At 38.9% G+C, this 19,924-nt stretch overlaps 1 protein-coding gene across 1 annotated transcript in view; it reads right to left on the reverse strand.

Moving 5' to 3' along the window:
* LOC147711417 (polycystin-2-like protein 1) overlaps positions 1-19,924 on the reverse strand; it is a 3,079,390-nt gene that overhangs the window by 2,625,889 nt on the left and 433,577 nt on the right. The window contains 1 exon segment of the mRNA XM_086920165.1: positions 16,389-16,516. Within this exon segment, the coding sequence (XP_086776291.1) occupies positions 16,389-16,516 (128 nt within the window).

The raw sequence follows: 19,924 nt of genomic DNA on the forward strand, positions 1-19,924 counted from the left end.
GTATTGAAATGTGATGTACAACAAGAAGTAGCAGTCAAAATGGCTGTGTTTTCTTCTCTTCCTTTATATATATTCAGGTATATAACCAATCAAATATCAGGTAATAAAAGTAGAAAATGAAAGTAAGATTTTTATTGGTTGTCAATTCCAACACTTCAGATGTGTTTTGTGAAGTAATTTACCTCAAGGTATTTAGAGAGGTCTACAGGCTTAATGGCTAAATGGAATTTCAATCAAATTTGTGAAAATGAAAGGGATTGTTATGTAGTATGAGTTAATCTATATTTGGTGAGAGTGTCTCCAGTCCTTTTTCTTTGAATTACTTTCCCACCTTTTCTTTGGGCCGCTTCCCGGGAAGCAGTTTAGTCCGCGAACTAGAAGCGTAACGGGAGTCCACCATTTTGTGTTTCGGTCGAATTAACATATAAAATGGAGGTTAAATAATGTTCAGAAAGGGTAGAAGGGGACACGGTACAAGTATTTTGACCCCCCAGGTTTTCTGAGGGTGGCTGAGGAGGACCATATGTGCGGAGAAAAAACATTTTTAAAATAATTTTGGGTGGTTAGCTTCCAGTTCGCGTACCGGGTAGCGCTCTTTGAGCGTAGTTTGTTGAAAATTACAGAAATAAGTTAGAGAAAAGTATTAATTGTGAGTGATCAGATGAAGGGTAGCTCTGAGAAGAGCTTTTGGGTTTATGTTCCATTTAGGTACTTATAAGTAGGTACCAATGCACAGTCTTAAATTCAGAATGAAAATTCTGTTGCCCTCATCTGAGAAGTGAACTCCATCTCCTCTGTAGATATCTTGCATGTAGTAACGCAAGTTATTATTGTACAGGGAGCCCATTCCATGGTCTCTCATGAAAGCTGAAACAGATTTGTTTACATGCTTCCTCGCTTTCTCAATTTGTGGACCAAATTGGTTGGACCACCTCCATTTCTGTCTTTGGCATATATTGGAATATACCAAGGCAGTTTGAGGAAAAAGTGCCATTAATTGCTCAAAGGTGTCCTTTAAAAGCATTTCCAGACCAACCCCAGTCATAGTGCCTAAATCATTTCCTCCACAGTGCACTATTAAGAGGTCAGGTTTTGGCAAATGCATAAAGGTTTTCACCAATGGTATCAATTGGTGACATTTTAATCCTCTTTGGCCCAACCATTTAATTTCCACATCCTGTAAATTGAGGTTGTGTAAATTTCTGTTGTCAGCATACCTTTGAGCCCAGTGGATGTAACTATGTCCAACAATCCAGACGTTAAACATGGTGGGAGAAGGTTGTGCTGCAGTCAGATGAAGTGTGGTAATGAAAGGGCAGTTGAAACAGTAGGAGTTTGTAAAGAAAAAAAACTGTGGATTTCCAATGCTAATTATTCATTAGCAGTGATTGGCGCATTTCCATTTCTGAAAACAGAAAGTTAGGGTACATGGATGTGTTCTTGAAACATGTAATTTCAATGGTCAAGGAAGAAACTTTTAATGAAAGATTGCACTGGATACGCAGGTGCACTGAGAGTTCAGAGTTCAATTGAAACATTGTTGTGTGAACTTGCAAACATGAGAGGTCTTTCAGGAGGTCGTTGCTAAGCAAAAAAAAGGCAGAGAGGGCAGAGGGGGGGAAGGGTTTTGATTTGAAAAAAGTGAGGGAAGAGTTATGATTGGCTAATATGAGAGATATGTGAAATGAATATCTGTATTTCTGTGCTTTCAATAGCTGCAGCCTCTGGAGTGCATCCTTTTTCTTCTGCTGAAGACAATTTGGTGTATTTCTGAGACTGTTTTCAAAACTCAAAAAGTATTTGCTAAGGTGAGAAAAGATTTATTTATTTTAGATATAGAATAGAATGATTTAAGGAGAAAATGATGAAGAAAGCTGTGTTTTTAAAACTGTGGCTTTGTCTATAGTGATATAGAAATAGATTTTGTTACTTTGAGAAATTGTATTTGCATATTCGGTGTAGGATTCTGGCATGTAGTAACTCAAGGTATTGTTGTATATGAAGCGCATTCCATGGTCTTTTATGTAAGCTGAAACAGATATGTTGTTTTTAAAAACCATTTTGAAAACAATTAAATTTTGGATATGTACTGTTAGAGTTTCATAGGTTGTTTTGGGTCATATTTATAAGGCATTTGAGTGTCTTTGATGTTATTTTTTCATTTTTAAATGGAAAGCATTCCTCATGGGGCAAGTGTCTTGTAAATACGTTCTCACCTGCGCTTGGCAAATTTAGATTTTGATTATGGGAGTTACATAGCCATGTTAATAATGTCGGAAAAATGGTGCTAGGGTATTCCAGAAAACGCTTTCGTGTGTCTCAAGGACATTTTCAGTCATTTCCTCTTGAATGCAGGTATACAATTGATTTATATGCTGTGTTTAAAAACGATTCTTTTCTATGATGATATGTTTTCTCTTTTAAATGGAAAGCGTTCCTCATGGGGCTCTGAGCAGTATTTAGTCATGTTATTCAATGGGTGGTGGATAACATGGCTAAGAGCATTTGCTGAATAATGCATGAATATCGTTGACTTTTCAGCGTTATTCATGCATTGCGACCGTTTTTTTTCGCATTTGCGAGCAGTTCTTAGCCATGTTATCCAATAGGAGGTGGATAACATGGCTAAGAGCATTTGCAGGATAATGCATGAATATCGCTGACTTTTCAGCGTGATATTCATGCATTGCTACCGCTTTTTATCGCTAAGGAGAAAATGATGAAGAAAGCTGTGTTTTTAAATTGTGGCTTTGTCTGTAGTGATATAGAAATAGATTTTAGTGTACAGGTTTGATAATATTTCCCTACATTCGCAGGGCTAGGTGATAGGCTGAGACCAGCCTGGCATGTAAAATGGCTGCCGTGCACGACAAAATTGTGGCATTGTAAAAAAGGCAAATTGGCGCAGACATTGTGTCTCAATAAGGATTCATTTATAACAATGTGGTATTTTATCAAGCCTGTGCGCTTCAATTATCGCCGCTTTATCAGCCGAAAACGACCGATAAAGCGGCGATAATGGGCTTGATAATATGCTCTATGGATTTCCAATCGAAGTACATGCTAGATGTGAAGACATCTAAAATGGGCTTCGATTGGAATTTCACAGAGTATATTATCAAGCCCATTGTCGCCGCTTTATCGGCGATAATTTTAGCGCACAGGCTTGATAATATATCTCAAAAGATTTTATCGTACTGAGAAATTGGTGGTCAACAGTTCCTGATTTCCTTCGAATCGAACGTTAACAGACGTCACGCAGCAAAAATTTAAAAAAAGCTCACGCACAGCCGCTGGAACACATGTATCAACATATATGAGACTCCTCAGCCACTCTCAGAAAATATAAGGAAATAGGATACGTCTCCCGCACCTCCTTATTCCTAGTAATTTAATTAAAACGACGCACAAAATGGCGTATTCTCGTGCAGTTTGCGGACCAGTTCGGTGTTTGGGAAGCGGTTCTATCGTGAAAAATATATATTTTTTTATTTTCCTCAGGGGACCCTTTAAAAAATTCCAACAACATTCCTAGGGGGTCAACTGGGGTATACTTTGCCCCATTTTATTAAATTTCCCCTTCGTTTTTCACCTTTTCTTCTCTCTCGATCCTACCGAGAGATAAGATGGCGGCCGCTCCGGACTGTTTAGAATGTTGACAGACACTGGGGACCCAAGAAGCTTTGCATTGCTAAGTTCCTTTTCGCAGGTGGGAGCGTATTTACAAGAAACTTGCACCATGAAGAACGCTTTCCATTTAAAAAAGAAAAATAACATCATACTCAGTCATATGCCTTGATTTGCTATGTTAAATAATAAGAAGGGCATTAAGTTTTTGATGACTGTTATTCATTTACTGTTTGGTAATAGTGGTTATTAACATTTTTTATTATATTTTTCAACAGATTCAACTGCAGATTCTTTCATAGTTTGGAAAATGCCTACCAAAAATAGAATTATAAAGGCTCGAAAACGTCAAAGACAGCACAGTGATGTTTTATTGCAGCAGTCCTCTTCCCTAAATACTTATCAAAACACCAAGAAAGCTCCGGGTAAGAGCACCAAGTCTTTCTTAAAAAATATTTGTAGTAAAAAAAGTATTTCTCGCCCAAATGTTTCAGTTCAGAAAAAGAAGAGTAATTTAAATGGAAAGAAAAGACCCATGAAAAATGTTACTGGTAGAGGAAGAGATAACTCTGTGCATGATAGTAGAAGGAAAGAACAGTTTAGGGACATTCGACAACGAATGTTCCGTAATCGGATAATAGTTAATTTATTAAGAAATATTAAGAAATGCAAACAGAAAGCGGCATTTTATAAGAAGAAGAAAAATGTCGAGAAAATTATTGATCATGCTTTTGAAATTAAGCGAAAGTTGTTTATTTTGGTAATCAATAGAATTAGGAAACTAAGCAAGGTAATATCTGATTTTAAAACAAACAGTAGATGGAAGAGAGTAGTAAATCGTAGCAACTTTTGTGAAGTTTTTTCCGGAGAATGGATGCATAGTTCAAGTTCTGAGGCATTTTTTAATGAGGAGAGTTATTTTCAGGATAATGATTTGGTGCATGCAGTTGACATCAGTGGTCGAGCTTATGAAGTGAAGGATGGTTGTCCAGTTGAAAAAGAAAAACTTGTGACAACAGAGACAGAAGAGGCGCTAAGTGATGAGGTTTTAGGAAGACGTCCTAAGGCTCCGGTGTACATTTGGAAGTGTAGTTCTATTTGCAGTGTGCGACAGGTTTCCATCAATTTGCTTTGTGATTTTATACGGACATTTAATAAGAAAAGTTTGAAGCAGAAAATGAAGTTGTTGCAAGATTTAGATCCTTGCAGAGTGAGACAAATAACAGGTTTGCGTGGTCATTCACTGACTTGTCTTTCCAGGAGAGTATGCCAGAGTGTTTTTCATCATTTCAGGATGCTAGCAGTGCATCATAATAAAGTGAGAAAATTAGTGAGAATGTTGTATTATGCAAAGAGTCCAGCAATTATGCTTAAACAATTATGTGCTGCTCTTTTGCATGGTTCTGAAATAGATGTGAAGAATATTTGTGAAGAAATTGAGTTTTGTTACTTTAGTAGTAAAGATGAGAATGTTCAAATTGACCCTGAAGTAGAGAGTAATGTGGAAGATAATGTACAGGTTTACAGTACAGATAATTTTCAGAAGGAAATTGCCACGTTTCAGATGAAATCAAGTGAGAGGCCTAATTTCACTTGTGTTTGTTGTCGACGTACTTATTATAAGAATCAGACTAAGGTAGTGGATTTATATGCAAAAAGTGAAAGGGAAAATAATAGTGAATGGAAGGATTTTGCCACATACTTGATGGTAGAAAATTATTTTGATTTGGGATCGGATCAACGTGTGTGTACTTATTGTTGTAATAAATTAAACCAAAACCAGATGCCTGCTAGGGCAGTTCATAATAATCTTGAATTGGTTGAGATTCCTTCTGAATTGAAGGATTTAAATACTTATGAATCTATTTTGATTCAAAGTATTCATCCCTTTCAGGCTATTGTAAGAATGGAACCAAAGACAGGGAAGTTGCCTCCAGCAGATTTACAGAGAGGATTAAAGGGAAGAGTTGTTTATTTGCCTTTAGATTTGAATAAAAACATTAACACAATTGGAGTAGAAGAAGTGGAAGAGGAACCTCTGGTTATCTTGGTTAATGGGGTTCCGACAAAGAATAAGAAAATATGGCAAGATTTAGTGGATGTTAGGAAAGTCAAAAAGGCAACAGTGTATTTGAAGAAAAATAATAAGTATTATAAGAATGTGTATGTTGCAGAAGAGGAAGTAAGTGATGAAGAGGATAGCGATTTGTGTGCTGGGCAAATTGAGAAAGTAGAGGCCTCTAAAAGTGAAGAAATATATGAACATTATAGTGTTCATCCATTACATTCCAAGGAAGTCATGGGGAATGCTATTGAGTTGTTTCAAATGAAACAAGCCAAAGGGAGTCCCATTAGTGTTTGGGAGGAAAGTTTGGAAGCTCGGTGTTTCCCACAGCTATTTCCCACAGGTCGAGGAGGAAGATATGATGAGCGATCTCATCAAATTCCTGCGTCTGAATACCGGACTTTACGATTGTATGGAGAAGATCCTAGGTTTCGTCAATGCATTCCCTATTTGTTTCATCTCCTGTTTGAAAGCGATCTGTCTGGACTGTCATATGCAGTGAACCACATCTTGAAAAGTGGTATACAGATGCGAAATATCTCGGCAAGAGACTTTATGCATAAAGTTAATGTCCAAGATAGTATTTTGGATTCTCACTTAATTAATCTCATGGCGTGTCAGCGTGGTACTAATGAGTATTGGTATCGTCGTCATGGTGATTTAAAATGTATGCTGAGGAACTTAGGAACTCCGACATGGTTCCTCACTCTGAGCTGTGCCGAGTATGGCTGGGAAGACTTACTTGAATTTCTACGAGAAGCAAATGGAAATATTGAAAACATTGAATTCAAGACACCTGGAGAACTGTGTTCTTTGGATCCTGTGAATGTATGCAGGTACTTCAATCATAAATTTGAAGCTATGATGTCTTTCATCACAAATAAGAAGAATCCACCTCTTGGAGAGGTGTTGGATTTCTTTTGGAGAAAGGAGTACCAAGCAAGAGGTGCTCCTCATATACATATGTTGTTGTGGATCAAGGATGCTCCTAAATTTGGAACAGATCCCGATGACTTAGTGATGAATTTCATAGAACAGTATTCTACGTGTGCTGTTCCAAATGCAACGGAGAAGAAAAGCCTAAGAGAACAAGTTCTACGTTTCCAAAGCCATCGTTGTGGAAAGTACTGTCGTCGTAAATTCAGAAACAAGGACAAGTTCTACACCAAATGTCGTTTCAACTTTCCACGGCCGGTGATTTCTAAAGGAAAAGTGAACAGTTTGATGTCTTCACTACGACATAATGTGACGAGGAAATCACCCAAAAATACATACAATTTGAAAAGGAACGAAGAGTCCAAGTACATCAATGACTACAACCCAGTGATTTTGTCCATGTGGAATGCTAACATGGATATACAGTTTGTGGGTGACAACTGCATGGCTGTGGCTCGGTATGTGACATCTTACATCACCAAAAAAGAAAAGACAGAACTGAAGGATATGTGGGAGGACATATCCCATGAAAAGAGCCTCAGCAAGAAGTTGTATAGTTTCAGTCTGAAGATGTTGTCGCATCGAGAAATCGGAGCTTACGAATGTTCAGATCGATTGTCTTCAGCAAGTCTCTATGCCAAATCTAGGAGTATCGTTTGGGCGAGTCTTGGTCTTGCTGCAACGCGAAATCGAGTTCTAAAACCTGTCCGGGAAATTGAGTATTTGGCGGAAAAGGAGCCAAACAGTACCGACATTTTGAAGACCAACATGTTGGATACATATTATCCAAATCGAAGCAGTCACCTTGAGAATGTTTGTCTATATGAGGTTCTCCAAAATTATATATTCAAGAGGAACATCAAAGAAGATATTGAGAAAGGAGTGTATGCTGTAATTGGAAGTGAGGGATGCCTGGTCAAGCAAAGAAAATGCCAATTAGTAAACCATCGAAAATTGAGTGGTGAATCTCCAGTAAGAATGGAGTTTTTCTATTTAGCACTTTTGTGCGAAACGAGCCAGAAATCAACCGAGAGAATCTCTCCTCGAAAGTCACCCAAAACAGACTGAAGACAGGACTACGTGCGTAACAACGTTTAGCCCAATAACAAATCAGGTGAAAAAAATAATCAACCGCAACTGGAAGATTATAACATCAAACACCCTGACCTGGCCAAAACCAAGATTTCCGAACAAAAGGAGCACCAATATCAAGGATCTGCTGGTCCACACGAGACCACCACCAAGAAAAAAGAAACAACAACCAGGCCTCTGGAATAATCCTCCAATTACTGGACACTATCCTTGTGGTTCCTGCGTAGCCTGTGCTACTACAAAACCAACAAAAGAATTGCAATTACTCCCAAACATGTTATGGAAATTGAAAAGACACACCAACTGTAATACCAGCCACGTGGTATATATGATCACATGCCCGTGCAACATGAGATATATTGGGATGGCATGCCGAAAAGCGAAACAGAGACTCAGTGAACACAGGAGTAATGTTAACTGTCAGAAAAGCACAACCAAGATGTCATCACACTATAAAGAAAAACAACACACTGTTAATGATCTCCACTGGGTGATCCTGGAAAGCCTTGAGACAATCGACAGAAACGCGGAAAACATACTGTTCGAGAAAGAACAACGTTGGGTTCACAGGTTAAAAACAGATACCTTGGGCCTGAACGATTCTGTTCCATGGTTATCTCTCAACAGATGATCTGAGACTTCAACTCCCTACAATCCACCTAAATAGGGTACCCCAATGGCCAAGTATCTCTGCCCATCCTTGGTGATCACAAAATATGTACTCTACTAGTGATCCCAAAAATTAAGCCCAATACTGTAGTTAAAAAAGACCCACCAAATAAAATCTCTGCATTCTATCTTAAGTGCAACAACTTTTGAGCCCACTCTAGCCTCTCTCACTAAATGAGATATTTAAACAAAATAACAACGGTTCCTTTATATACAAAATTCCCCCATTTTTTCTTTATTTATGAATTAATCATAAGAACCGATTTGCACTCCTTTCAATTACCAATAATAATGGTGGGTTTAATTCAAAAGAGACCTTCGGCACCAATTGCTGAAGTATTTCTTTTATTTTCACCGCCACGGAGTTAAAATCGACCAGGAACCGCATCACCCTGTAGTTCCGGGTGAGGACAGGCAGAGTCAGCACATGCTGCCGGGACCGAGTAAGAAGGCACTAAGGTACTGGGTAAAACTAGACACATTCAACAAACGGGAAACCGTAAGTAAATAAAGCGCACTCGATAACTTCCCCTTTCTGATACCTTGCAGTAAGGCCTCTCTCGATCAGCCTAAATCCCAGAGGGAGCAATTTCCGAAATAAGACAAGGTATGCGCATTTTTAAAGAGCGCGCGCAGCGTATTGAGCATGAATGCAGCCACGCTAAACCAACGACTCGTGGAAAACCTCATTGGCACCATTAGCATGCCTTTAACCTCCATAACCACATCCTTGGAATACTCAGAATGTATGCAGTGACACAGAACATCCGCACTGTTTATCGTATTTCACTATAGACCACGCACAGTGAAATTGTTAGAACTATGAGCACTTCACTACAGTATTATTGTCAGAACTATGGGCACCTCAATATAAGTCGAAACGAAGCATGAGAATGGAAGAGTTGACGCCCGAAATGAGTATGACGGGAAGTATTGCCATTTTCTAGTTCCTTATATAAAAATTAAGGTACTATTGTACATAATTATGTGTTTTTCCATACCCCTTCTCCCTATTTGTCGTTGTCTGTGTGCGTGTTTTTTACATTTGCAGGTACAATGAAACCTTAAAAGTCACGAAGAATCAGGTCAATATTCCTTTATTCTTCTCACAGTTTTTTCACCATTCACTTATCCCCATTGGTCCTGACGAAAGCCTATAGATCTACTGACTACCAAAGGCTGAAACATGTTGACCTCTTTTTAACAATACCAATGCAATGCACTAGAATCCCTTATCAATTCGCAAAGTGCATCCGTAATTTTTAACTTTAGTCCGAACCCAGACTTATTAAAGTGTTCTTGTCTGGCCTTCCGGATTTTTATTAATCACACCACTACCCCCCACTTTCCACGATCACTACTGCCTTAAACCTTAAGGCAAACCTCCTGGTGGAGGGTGCACAAGACAAAAAATGACTCAATGATTACGCACGCACGTGTAGAAAAGCGGGGACACAGTATATACCGCAAAAGAGAGACCATCACTATCAATATACACGTGTATGAGAGTCATATATGTTTGGGAGATACCAGGTCCTTGACTTGTGAGCCCAAGGTTTAAGCAGGACCAGTGATCCTTTCCCCCTTCTGATTATAAAGTTACCTACGGAGACTGAAAGGATTCTCACTCTGCCTCCCCCACCCCCATGATTATACACTTTAATGTGTCCAGACAAAAGCTGCCAAACTTGAAATACAAAAAAGGAGTGATTTAATGAGCCATTCATAGTTTCCCTGTGCCTGCCATGTTAACAGGGACTTGCCTAACCCCTTGAAACCAGCGTATTGAGGCATAGGATGTGCCTATTGACCTTGCTTACTGTCTTGAACTTGAAGAACCCTAACTGGCTCCTGCTAAAGGCTTTAATGTGTCCAACTAAAAGCTACCAAACTTGAAATACAAAAAAGAAGAAGTTGTTTAATAAGCAATTCGCAGTTTCCCTGTGCCGGCCATGTTTACAGGGACTTGCCTAAACCCTTGAAAAGAGTGTATGGAGGCATAGGATGTGCCTATTGACCTTGCTTATTGTCTTGAACTGGAAGACACTCAACTGGCTCCTGCTAAGGGCTTTAATGTGTCCAGCAAAAAGCTGCCAACTTGAAATACAAAAAAGAGTGATTTAATTAGCAATTCGTAATTTCCCTGTGCCGGCCCTATTTACAGGGACTTTCTTCACTCCTTGAAACGAGTGTATGGAAGCACGGGATGTGCCTATTGACTGTGCTTACTGTCTTGAAATGGAAGAAACGCAACTGGCTCCTTCTGAGGTCTTTAAAGTGTCTAGGTAAAAGTTGTCAAACTTGAAATACAAAAAGAAGTGATTTAATGAGCAATTTGTAGTTTCCCTGTGCCAGCCATGTTTACTGGGACTTGCCTCACTCCTTGAAACGGGTGTATGGAGGCACAGGATATGCCTATTGACGGTGCTTACTGTCTTGAACTGGAAGAAAGCCAAATGGCTCCTGCTAAGGGCTTTAATGTGTCCAGCCAAAAGCTGAAAAAGTTGAAATACAAAAAAGAAATGATTTAATGAGCAATTTGTAGTTTCTCTGTGCTGGCCATGTTTACAGGGACTTGCCTCACCCCGTGAAAAGAGGATATGGAGGCAAAGGATGTGCCTATTGACCTTGCTTACTGTCTTGAACTGGAAGAAAACCAACTGGCTCCTGATAAGGGCTTTAATGTGTCTAGCCAAAAGCTGCCAAACTTGAAATACAAAAAAGAAATGATTTAATGATCAATTCGTAATTTCCCTCTACCAGCCCTGTTTTCAGGGACATGCCTCTTCCCTTGAAACAAGCGTATGGAGGTATAGGATGTGCCTATTAACCTTGCTTACAGACTTGAACTGGAAGAAAACCAATTGGCTCCTGCTAAGTGCTTTAATGTGAGCAGGTGTGTCAGATTACTCGTGCACACTTGCTAGCTTAAAGCGATGTCCAGCCAAAAGCTGCCACACCTGAAATCGAACAGTTTAACACAATTGCTGCTCATATTGAGAAGTGAGTGACCATTTTTCAATGTATACTTTTAATGTGTAATGTAATGCAAAATTAAGGCACTGAGTTCTACAGACTTTCTTAAAATAGAACACTATTGCTGCCTTCTTTAATCTCTTTGGGCCAGATGTAGGGAACCAAATAGCGACCGTAAACGCCAAAATACGTAGAATATCAGCCTTTGCGATCCCATTTTGGCTCTAAGCAACATAGGTAAGATTAAACCTACTCGCAAAATAAGGAATTGCAAAAATTGCAATTCTGTATTTTGCAATTGCATTTAAAAGTAATGTAAGTAGCACAAAAAAAAGTGCACTTTTGTCTTAAAGAATCGCTAATTACCACCAACTTCAAGTTGGTGGTAATTAGCGATTTCCTTTAGAAAAGCACTTTTTTTGCTTTTTAAAAGTGCCATGTGGCACACATTCATGCCCTTAAGGCATGTATGTGCGCCACATGTGCACACATTCACATTTCAGGGGTGCAACAGGATGTCCTTTTGGAACCCTTGCACCCTTGAAATTGCGCCCGGAATTTGCGAGTGCCTCTTGGTTACTCGCACATTGAGGGTGCAAATCCTATTAATTCCTATGGGCTTCTTGGCGTGGTGGTGACGGCTCCCGGCCGTCATGAGCACACACCCACCGAGACTCATGACGGCCCGGAGCCGTCACCACCACGCCCGTGATTGGAATGTCCAGCAATGCGTCGGAATTTGCGTCGCAGTGAAAAGGTTAAGGACTCTCAAAATTGAATGTATGTAAGAATCGCAAAAATATTTGCGATTCCTCAATATTCCTTAATTCCGATTCGCAAATTGAGATTCGCAATCAAGAAATACCATCCCATTCATTCCTACGGGCCAAGAAGGCTGTCATGAGCACACACCCACCGAGACTCATGACGGCCGGGAGCCGTAATGAGCATGGCAGAGGCTTATAGCGATTCGGCAAAAATCGCTATTAAGGACTCGCTAAATTGAATTTACCTACATCTGGCCCTTTGTTGCCTACTATTGTAATTTGAGCAGTGCTTGTTTCAGGTCACAGTGAGGACTGGTCTTAAAAATGAGTGATCCCAATCCGACCCTGACTCTCAGTAATAAAATATACCTTTTCTATTTGGAATGGCCATGATGTAAAAATTAAAACAAGTGGACTTTAAATGTGAAGAAAAAGTCATTAACACATATTCTCAAAGGTAATGGGTTTTGTATCGACAGGGACTACTTGCGCTCTACATTAGTTACTGACAATTTGTTAGGTTAACAGCATTAACACTGGTGCCACAGGAAAAGGGAAACCCTCTGAACCCTTTGCACGGTGTCGAGAACAACATCTGGACTGAATATAACACAATTTCCTATGCACACAACTTATCAATTTAGGTACAATTATATCTTAAGCAAACATCCAGTATGTTTAGTCCTAGTAAATAATATTCTGCTTCCTACTCGGGGAAAGTAGAACGCCGGATTCGCGGATCAATTGATTTCACAGGTATGCGGTTCGTATGGAGGCCCCCCTATATGAGTTTTCAGGATTGTGGGCACTTAGATAAGGTTGTCAAATTATATTATTTTTTGTTATTTAGGTCCAGGGACATACGGACTCCTTAGTGCAAGTTTCACACGCTTACAAGCGATCCTCTCGCTTACATTGGATTTCGTCGCCATTAGTAAGCATCTTACTTTACAATTTACTATTTCACCACGTTATAGCATTGCCTTGGGGTCTCTATTGGGGAGATTATCATTAGTAATACTTTTGTGTTCTTTTAGACAGTGTCGAGTGGATCTCACCATATTTATCGTGTCTGCCTATTCGTCTCCAAGACTCAACTACCTGTTCACTAAACACGAATTGGTGAAGGTGAGCTGACAGTAGGCCTCCTTTTCGGAACGCATATATGGATCGATATTAATATGTATCCATCTGTAATGAGTACTATGTGTTACTCATAGAAATGGGCTCTAACTATATTTGCGAGTCCTTGTTGTATTTTGATTTTTTTACTAATAGGTCTATCAATTGACTTTTTACGACAGTTTTGTCACGTCAGAGAGCTTGAGGGTACAGTTTATTTAATAAAATATAGATATTTTTGTGGCTACAGGACAACATCCTATTGGTAGAAACTATGAGTCAACTTGCGCTTGTAATTTTACTTTTGTCATTGTGTAGTAAGTACAATTTGTACACGAGTAATTTTCTCAACCCATTCGAAGTTTATGGTCAAGGTATCTTCTATTTGTAGGATTATTCGTTCTATTTACCCATTATATTTCCATTTTCCTTCCTCCTATTTCCTTTGGGGCATTGCGATACTTTGGACTGCTTCTCCATGCTAGTTACTGAAGATACGCGGGAGGAATAGTTACATCCATTGAAAGTACACGACACCCTTACCGGGTTGGAAGTATCACCGGTCAAGTGGTAAGTGCTGTAGCGAACTTACCACTATCTCATTATACCATTGTCTCTATCCCAACCAGTTATCTTTATTCTTATTTCAAAATCAAACCTACCTATTTTTTAATAGGAATTACAATATACGCCATCATTGCAAGAAAGGTACGTGTTGGCAGGAAGACAGGCAAGAATATGCGCAATTTTCGCGTATCACCTTTGAGGTGGAGGGACTTTCTCTTTACGGCTTCTCACGGAAAATAAATTATACACATAATTGAGTATTGGCACTCGCACTGAGCACATTGTCGATGATTTTTTTTCTATAAACAATATCAGTGTATGCGACCGCTAAATTTGTTCATAGTGTTTTCCGAAGCGTGTCCTTTCTGCTTTTCAATGTATGTTTTTTTTATGAAAACTTGAACAATACTGAAGCGTTATTGTCCATTGGGCGTGGTTTTCGCAGTCACGTTTGTTTCACTTTTCATAGCATGTGCATGTCACTTACAAAAGTGCACAATACAATCTGGTTATTCCTGTAACATGGGATCATATGACGAGGGTTTTTGTCCTATTGGAATATCTAATATTTGTTGTAGACACTAAAACCTCTACTGCTCGTGAAATCTCAATGTACATACAAACTGTTGCCAAATATTTGTTTAGTCACTATGTATAGTGACAGGAATCACAACACTTTGTATATTTTGTTTCATTTCCAGCCCTGAAGAGTCAGAGCAATCTGTACTCTGACGAAACACGTGTCGGCTGGCGTAAGGTCTTTTGGGCAATAAAACAACACCATTTGCTCAAACAGAGGAAGCGGAATATTATTTACTAGGACTAAACATACTGGATGTTTGCTTAAGATATAATTGTACCTAAATTGATAAGTTGTGTGCATAGGAAATTGTGTTATATAAAGTCATTAACACACATGGGTTTTAACCCAATGTAAGGGAAATTGTATTGAACATTTATTTTTGGCACTCATTTCTAAAGTTTCTCAATATCCCCTGGAAATATCAGGTGTAGTTTCACACCCTGAAATTATTTGCATATGGTATATTTATTTCATGAGTGCCTCTTAAGAGCCTATGACTTTTTAGTCACTTTAGGTATAACATACTGTTTAAAAGCTAGGGTTGCAAACTTTTCTGATGGATCAGATGCTTTTGAGGGAAGAGGTCGGGCTATCAGGTCTTGCTGGGCATGGCTGAGGGGAGAAAGGCAAAGATGCCCTTCAACCACAACTGTACCACCAAAGGCAGTGTCATGTCCTCACAACTTGCCAGAGTCAGCTTCCTAATTCACAATTGAGTTCAGAACATCCAGACAAATAAAAAAAATGTACATTACTCATTATTTGTCTCAGAGTCCTAATGCAGCCTTCACTACAGTGGTGGCAGGAGGAAGTGCATCCTAACACAAATATTAGTGTTTTTTTTATTTACCCCTTGCATGCTTGTGACAGAACCGTTCCGTCACAAGCCTCGGGTGAGCTGTGCTTGTGACGGAACGAGTTCCGCGCCTGCGCTGACAAATTAATGGGCGGGCGGGTTCGTGACGGAACCGTTCCGTCACAAGCACAGCTCACCCGCGAGCCGTGACGGAGCGGTTCCGTCACAATCACGTGACCGCCGCGCGGCCGCGCGGCCGCCCTACCCTCTTAGCGCTGCGGCGGAATAGCCGCCGCAGAGAAGGCGTTAAAAAAGCATTCAGTACCTTGAACAGTCCATTCTAAAGAGATGAACACATTTGTTGAGATGATACAGTAGATGTACGGAAAGAAAAATGTTTAAAGGGAAAGAGATAAAATTGCATTTTGGACAGACAGACATGTTGCTCAACTGCAAGCACCCTTGTTCTATCAGCAATCATTTTCCATGATAATATGTTTATAGCAATCGTTTTATCTAGGAAATAACCACAATGTGCAGCCAAGGCGATTATTTTAACGCAGGTTCATGATAATATGCCCCTTAGAGTTTTCTCTGTAGCAGTGTTTGAGGCTGCAGTAGTTAAGACTGCACCTAGGCAGGCATGCAGGGGCATATTATCGAGCAGTGCGTTAAAAATTATCGCCGTTTTAGTGGCAGAAAACTGCAGTTAAAGCAGCGATAATGGGCTTGATAATATGGCCTCGTGAATTCCAATAGAAACCCATGTTCTGGTGTTAACATGGGCTTCTATTGGAATTCCCCAGGGCATATTATAAAGCCCATTAACGCCGCTTTGGCGGCAGTTTTCTGCCACTAAAACGGCGATAAATTTACCTCCCTCCTTGATAATATGCCCCACAGTGAGTTAAAAGATAGTTTCACAGAACTATGAAGAAATGTCCAGTAACGATTTTGTGGTAAAATTGTTAGAGCCATTTTGTTGAATAAATTAATGTAATTCTCGATACTACTTTGGAAAATCCGTCAAGCATTTAGAAAAGGCAGATGACAACTAGAAAAAATGTAATAAAAGAATAACACTAATAAAACAAATGATGCAAATAAACATGAAATACATAGCAAGACAAAAGAATAGTTACTCATTTCTGCACTCATTCTAATACCATTAGTTTATTTCGAACTTACTGTCCAAAAATCTGCCATGCTGCCAATAGATTGAAATGTTACACCATTGTCTGCGGATGTTTCCAAGAAGAGGTTTGACATCACTTTTGTGTAGTAATAGGTATTAGAACTTGTCATTCCGTATGTTACTGGAACAAAAGAGAAATAACGTTGAAATGTGAAAACATTCGAAGGATCTGTGACAGTATTTAGTCTTGTTTTCAAACAATGGTTATACTTAAAGGCATTTACATTCATACGTTTCGTATTTTTTTTAATTAACATCAACATGGCTAATGTCAGAAACTTACTTTGCAAAAATAATTCTATTGTTAATGATAAGAGTTCGGTATAACCATAAGTCTGTATGAGACAGCACCTAAAACAGGGCAAGGGAAGGTACTGGAAGCAGGAAATGTTGTCCTTGATCTGCACTTGGTCACTGCTGGTTTCCCAGTCTGAGGTGGCAGAGCCCGACTAGGGGTTTCCTTCAGTGGTGAGACACAGTGACCCACATTCTAAAGAAGTGATGAGCCACAGTCACTCCATTGGTTACTATCAGAGACCTGTAAGATGGTGGACTCAACAGTGGAATCAATCAGTTGAACCTCAGCCCATCGCTGTCTGAGGTTAGCAGGTTGGTATGGCACTTTTGAGACCAGGTGTGCTGATGGATATCAAGGCAATAAAGAAGTAGGGCAGCAGTTATCTCCCCAGAAACTCAACGTTACTCCAGGAACACAGGAGTGCGGAGGATGACCAGTACTGGACCAAACGGGACGAAGTCTAAAGGCAAGATCTTGACTTGGTCTCTGAAAAGCACAGAATTATGAATGCCTTCACAAACAAATGGAGCTCAGAACTGGCCGTCTGAAGTTGGACAATACAATAATGGCATGGCAAAGCAATAAGTGATTGTTCCAGTGAATGCTTAAACTCTCCAAGTGCCCTCATCTATCTCCCTCACTTGCATTCTATTATAAAATGTGTTTTTCGGAAAATCAATTCCTAATAAGAGTAGAAACGGATGTGTTTATATTCATACTGCTAATGCTCTAGTATTATGACAAATGCAAGATGCTTGTGAGACATGTTTAAACTGTGCACCTCAGTGGTAGGCTATATGGAGGGAGGAAGTAGATCCCTTCAAACATTCAAGGCCGAACAAAAGTGTTGGCAAAGCCAATTGGTCTCTTTTTTTATGTCTCTCATGTGATGGCACTATCGCCATTTATTGTGAACATACTTTACTATACACATGCACTAGTGGCTTTGATCCAGCTTTTTTTAAGCCATTGGCGTCTATGAATCAGTAACCATAAGCCGTTGCCTGAACGCATTGTAAATAGCATCTCGAGTCAGCCCACTGGAGTATTTTAGTCTCACCTACTTTTTATTGGCTATTTGCGTGTATTCCTCAGCTTCATTTAGAATTTGTGAGACTATTTCAAACTACAAAGTACACTCTGTGATCACACATACAATTCTTTATTTTTAATGTGTTCACAAAGCAATCCCTTTTTAGGACTGATGTTAGCGCAGACCTTTTAATTTTACTAAAATGTATATAAAATACTTACATATAGGGGCTTTCACAAACCTCTCTTCATCCATTGGTCTGTTTAGCCATTTACATTTTCTTCTGTCCACTACAATATATAGCATGAGGCAGTGGGTCAGCCTACTCAAGTCACTGGGTAATGTCTCTTTGAGTGATTGCATCTTGCTCTCTCACAAAGAAACCATCTACACATAAGCTAGTTACCTTCAGTACCAGTGTTTTTGTTTTTATTTTATAATGACTTTAGTGTTGCCTTTGTGTTTAGAGCCTGATGTGATAGCATGCCGCTTCTGATACATAGTCCATCTTTATTGTATCTCATCTCCTACCAATGCTGTTCTAAATTCCAGTTAGAGTGTTTTGCTTTTCAGATTTCTGCTCTTTCAAAGCATTCCAGATCATATTATGTTTATTAGAAACTGTTTTGTATTAAGTTATACTCTTTTTACTTTTTTTATTTCTCTACATCTTTCTTTCTTTTCTTTGTTCTCTTTTCTTTGTTCTATTTTTTATTTTCTTTGTTCGCCTTTTTCTTTTTCTCTCCTTCTTTTTCCTTCATCCTTTTTGTCTCTTTTTCTTTCCTTCTTTCCTTTTCCTTTCCCTTTTTCTATTTACTTCTTTTTCTTTCCTTGTTTCTTTTATTTTTTCCCTCTCCTTCCTCCCTTCTCTTTCTTTTTCTCTCTACTTCCTTCCTTTCTTTCTTCCCTCCTTCATACTTTCTTTCATTCATACTTAAAATTCTTTATTTCGATGACCACACCATAAAAGTTCACAAAAAAACATAAAAATCATGTCAGATTTAAAACAATTTACTTAAAGCTTATAGACTGCTATAATACAGGTCAACAAGTCTGCATAATTTCATTGTAGCAGGTAACAAGTGCTGACAGTCTGAGAAACAATCCGCTGAAATATTAGATCTTCAAATTTCATAAGAATACTGTCATGAGCTGTATTGTTTCCTAATGCTTAAAGCAACTCAAAATAAAATTTCAGTGTGAAAAAACATACTTCAGGTGTTGCTGGTTGCGTACAAAGAAAAGCAGCATGGTAACATCTAATATTAGCTGCACGTAGACAGGGTTCTAAGAAGCACTTATGTGTGAAGGGTGCAGAAAAGCAGAAAGTGACTAGTTCTTTGATGCTGAGCTAGACCGCAAGGGCAGATACGAAGCTGTTCAAACCAGGTGCCCTGAACACAAAAGGCTAACAGACAAGGCAGAGTATTGGCGCTGCAAAATTTTCCCCTTCCTTTACATGTAACAATTACGTCACAATTTTGGAACTGATACGTTACGTGAATGTACATTTAGCAAATGTTTCTTATGTAGTCCAAAGATATTTAAATAAGTGTTGCACTTGGCGTTATTTTTAATGTGCAGTCATTGTGGGATTGATCAACGTGCTCATATTGTGTGCCTTAACCATACCAATTGATATATTCTTTGAAGTCTTGATGAATAAACCATCCTTAGGAGACATGTACCCACTATAGAAATGAATTCAGCTTACATGATGTTTGCCTTAAATACATTAATTGACATTTTCCATTTAGTTGTTTTAGTAGAAACGGAACAATCCTCACATTATAAAATCTTATTTACATTAGAAACTTGTTAGGTTTATGTAAGGCGTACACTAATGTTTCACATGTATTGCATTAAAATGTAGTTCTTAGACATACAGACACACATACATTTAAGATTTTACTTTATACCCTATGTAATGTGAATTCAATATACTGACCATTCATATCCATTTGTGTTTAAGTGTGCACATGCATATTAGATGTGTACCATTGAGTTAATACTTTAAGTTGTCTTTAGTAGGCCTGATTAACGTGCTATATATAATATTGTTTTCTATGTTCTGCTAACATGACATTCCTTGCAGGCATTCACACGTATTGTTAGTTTGAGGATAAATACATTACTGTACTACTGATAGAGAGAAAGAGAGAGTGAGAGAGCCTGAGAAGAAGACCTAGATGAAAGAA

Source organism: Lissotriton vulgaris, chromosome 5 (genome assembly GCF_964263255.1).
Source record: "Lissotriton vulgaris chromosome 5, aLisVul1.2, whole genome shotgun sequence".
Lineage (NCBI taxonomy): Eukaryota > Metazoa > Chordata > Amphibia > Caudata > Salamandridae > Lissotriton > Lissotriton vulgaris.